The 3753-nt window shown below is 33.4% G+C and overlaps 1 protein-coding gene and 1 long non-coding RNA gene across 2 annotated transcripts; one reads left to right on the top strand and one right to left on the bottom strand.

Moving 5' to 3' along the window:
• Positions 705-972, bottom strand: LOC110271360. The gene is made up of 2 exons (XR_002362045.1): positions 855-972; positions 705-816 (listed from the first exon to the last, which is right to left on the bottom strand). It is a non-coding gene; the product is annotated as an uncharacterized LOC110271360 (long non-coding RNA).
• On the top strand, positions 813-3315 carry LOC107635515 (60S ribosome subunit biogenesis protein NIP7 homolog). Its single transcript, XM_016339000.2, has 2 exons — positions 813-961; positions 2386-3315. The coding sequence occupies exon 2, from the start codon at positions 2448-2450 to the stop codon at positions 3009-3011; it is 564 nt and encodes a 187-aa protein (XP_016194486.1). The 5' UTR covers positions 813-961; positions 2386-2447; the 3' UTR covers positions 3012-3315.

The following is a 3753-nucleotide window of genomic DNA, read 5'->3' as shown; positions in this document are numbered from 1 at the left end:
ATAATATTAAGGTAATTTAGATGTGTCAATATTTAATTTTAAATGTGTTTATATTGTTTATTATGTTTTCATGTCCATATATAAGTTTTTTTACATAAATTTTAGATGTGTATTTAAATTTAATTTTTTCTGTATCTAATATGTAATTTAGAGAATTACAATACCAATAATTTAGATGTGTCAATACATAAATTTGGATATGTTTATATTGTTTATTTAATTTTAAATATATTTTTGACATAAAATTTGAATATTTTGAATAAAAAAAATAATTAAAATGAGTTTAATTTATTTTAAAAATTTTACTAATTTCAAAAAATTGTTACAAAATTTATTTATGGTTTAATTTGTAAAAAATCAATATATTGCAAGTAGTTATAAATTTTACAGTAACAAATATAATAATAAATTAAATAAAAATAAAAGTAATTTTTTAAAAATAGAAAACTTGATTAATTAAAAATAAAACTATCCATGTTGAAATTTCATTTTGTTCGACCTTCATGTTGACCAAACGCGTTTGGAACTGGATTGATTTTGATGAATGATTTTAATATCCAAACATTAATTCGAAAGTCAAAACTCGTACGAACTAGTGTTACTGTTTTTGGTCAGATACTTGGGTATTTGGGTTAGGCACTTGGGCCGTAAAAAACCCTGTCATGCTTGTTAAAAACCAAAATCTTGAAACGACGTCGTTTTTCTTTTTGAAAAAAGAAACCTAATTTTTCCACTCCCCCTCTCACACCCACTTGAGAGACTCGTCTCTCAATCCCCTCGTCTCACACTCGCACACAAGCAGAAGCAGCAGCAGCTCTGCTCACACATTACGTCACCGACGTCTCGTCGTGCACTCGTGGCTTCTGGTTCGTGTGCCGTCATCTTCTTGACCTCGCCTCCGCCTTCATTTTCTCTCCGGTCACCCCTTCGTCTCGCCTCTGGTAGCTGCTCGCCGTGATTGGTGAGTTCCTTCTTCCCACTTTTTCAATTTTCAGTCAGCTTCTTCTTTACATCGATTAACTAATTCGCTGTAATAATAATTAGTTGATTCAGGTTTTTAAATTTTAGATAAACAGGATTCGCTGATTTATTAATTAGTTTTTAAATTTAGGATTTTAATTATGTAATTTATTGACTGATTTAGGGTTTAGGTTTTCAATTAGTTTTCTTCACCAGAGATAACAAAAGAATGGCCACTATCTCCATAACATGGATATGGCACACTCATCCTACCTTTTTGTGCTGAAATTTTAACTTTTATTTAAAAGAATGGGGGCAAATAATAACTGAAATTCAGACTACTTGGTAATGGTAACTCTGGCATTATCTTATATTCTTATGAACTATGTTTCCCAAACTTTAAACTATTAGATATATTTTGGGTATAAGAACGAAGGAACCATGACTGCAGAACAAAGGAAGTGAAAAAAACGTTTCTTTTTGCTGTGAGTTCTTTCTAAAACTTTGTTCTGGGACTCCTTTTTGGTCACAAGAGAAGGTTTTCTCTGTGGGTGAAAGGTTATAGGTTATGGCAGAATATGTGCGATTCCTTTAAAAAACTTTGTCGTGGGGCTCCATTTTGGTCAGAAGATAGGGTTTTCTCTGTGGGTGAAAGGTTATAGGTCTATGGCAGAATATTGGTTCATGAAAATTGAAAAATGAGAGGAGAATAAGGAAAAATGAGTAATACAAATATGAATTTGATGATGTGAATTTAGTGTGTTAGGTATTGTGATGCGATATCCTTTTCTTTTTCTGCTTGTCTCGATTCTGCCGAGATGAAAAATGGACCTTTGAATTCAATTGAATTTTTTGAGAATGTACACGTAACTAATTGAGTTCATAATTAGTTGGTAATTAATGAAAATATATAATATCTTATATTAATTTAATGGTGTTATGTTTCAAGCTATGATGGCAAGTTGGAATAATGTCTATGGTGTCTAACAATTTGGGGAACTGGGGTGTGGCAAAAATCGTTGCATCTCTGCTGATATGGTTCTTGGTACCAATTACCATAGTAGGTTTATGGAGTTTACTATTTTTTCATCTGAAGAAAGGATTGTGTATCTGGATTAGGTTGATTGATGCTTATTGTTTTAGTTGTTCACTACTCATTAGAGTTGTTCTTTTAATTGGTTCATCTGCTTACTATCAAAGTTGTTTCTACTAATTGAATTTTTTTTTTAACATTTCAGATGCTCATTACTAGGGTTGTTTCTAGTAATTAAAAGTTGTTTTAATTAGTTCAGCTAGAATTTGAAAAACATACGCACATATGCACACAGTTGCTTCTGATTGATCATTGAATTTTTGAATTTTGATAAGGCAATGAAAATGTTGTTTCTACTTTCTAGTCATTAAAATTGTTTATATTCATTTCAGGTTTGATACGAACAACATTACATCCGTAAAATCTGAGAAGCCAAATACTGCAGTTCTGAAAGATGAGGCCTTTGGACGAGAAGGAGACAACGGCAGTGTTCGAGAAGCTGTTCAAGTTTGTGGGAAACAACCTCAAGAACATTGTGGAAAATCCCTCTCATGAAGGCCCTGAACCAAATCCTGGGCGATACTGCTTCCGTCTCCACAAGAACAAGATCTACTATGCGAGCGAGTCGCTTGTGAAGCGTGCCACCAATGTTGCCAGGCCCAGCCTCGTTTCCCTTGGAACCTGCATTGGCAAATACACCCACGGTGGAAGCTTCCATCTCACCGTTCAGGCCCTCAACCTGCTCGCCGCCAATGCCAAGCACAAGGTGTGGCTCAAGCCGCAGTCAGAGATGTCCTTTTTGTATGGAAACCATGTCTTGAAAAGTGCATTAGGGAGGATCACCGAGAACATTGCCCCCGGCGATGGGGTTGTGGTGTTTTCAATGGCTGATGTGCCGTTGGGCTTTGGGGTGGCTGCCAAATCAACACAAGATTGTAGGAAGCTCGACCCCAGTGCAATTGTTGTTTTGCACCAGGCTGATGTTGGAGAATACTTGAGGATGGAGGATGAGCTTTGAGTGTAAGGTTTTGACAATGGTGGTTGTTGTTGTAGGCTAAACTGTGAGGTTGATTCCGAATATGCCTTGTAACCTCATAAAATTTTGTTAGATATTGCAGTTAACTATAGTTATATACTTTCCTACAAAGTTGTTCTTAAACTTATGACATCAGCCATGTCTACTTTTTTTATTCCTTTGAGATTGCTTTGGATGATCAGATTACTTACTCTATTGTGTCTGTTTTTACTTTTGTTTTGTGAATTGTGACTGAGGATTGGTGTAATCTTCCTCAATTTTATCAAATGAAGCTGCCTTAACAGTAGAGCCTTGCACTAGCACATTTAGCTCAAGTTTCACCATAAACACTTCTAATAATTGATGGGTAGTGAATTTTGAAAGGTTTATCATTTGAAATTCTTTGATACCAATATTTTGTTACGCATAGGGATGACACATTTAATTTTTCAAGCAATATTTCAATTTTGGTTTTCTTTTACCTGCACACCCAAATAAGTGAAAAAAAAAATAATAATGTTAAAACAATTAAGATGGACTAAGTTAACTAAAATCACATATTATATATTATAACCACTTAAAAAATGGACATCAATATTAGTTCTTTAAAAGAAATTTGCTAAAACATTCATTTATAAAGTTAGCTAATAATTTTAGTTTTATATACTAAATTATCTTTCAAACAAAAACTTGTATTTTGAATTTAAAGATATCTGTTAATAACAAATATAATAAAATCTCGAAT

This window comes from Arachis ipaensis, chromosome B04, assembly GCF_000816755.2.
Source record: "Arachis ipaensis cultivar K30076 chromosome B04, Araip1.1, whole genome shotgun sequence".
Lineage (NCBI taxonomy): Eukaryota > Viridiplantae > Streptophyta > Magnoliopsida > Fabales > Fabaceae > Arachis > Arachis ipaensis.
Note: the sequence above shows the minus strand (reverse complement) of the source record. Positions and strands in the feature narration are given on the sequence as shown.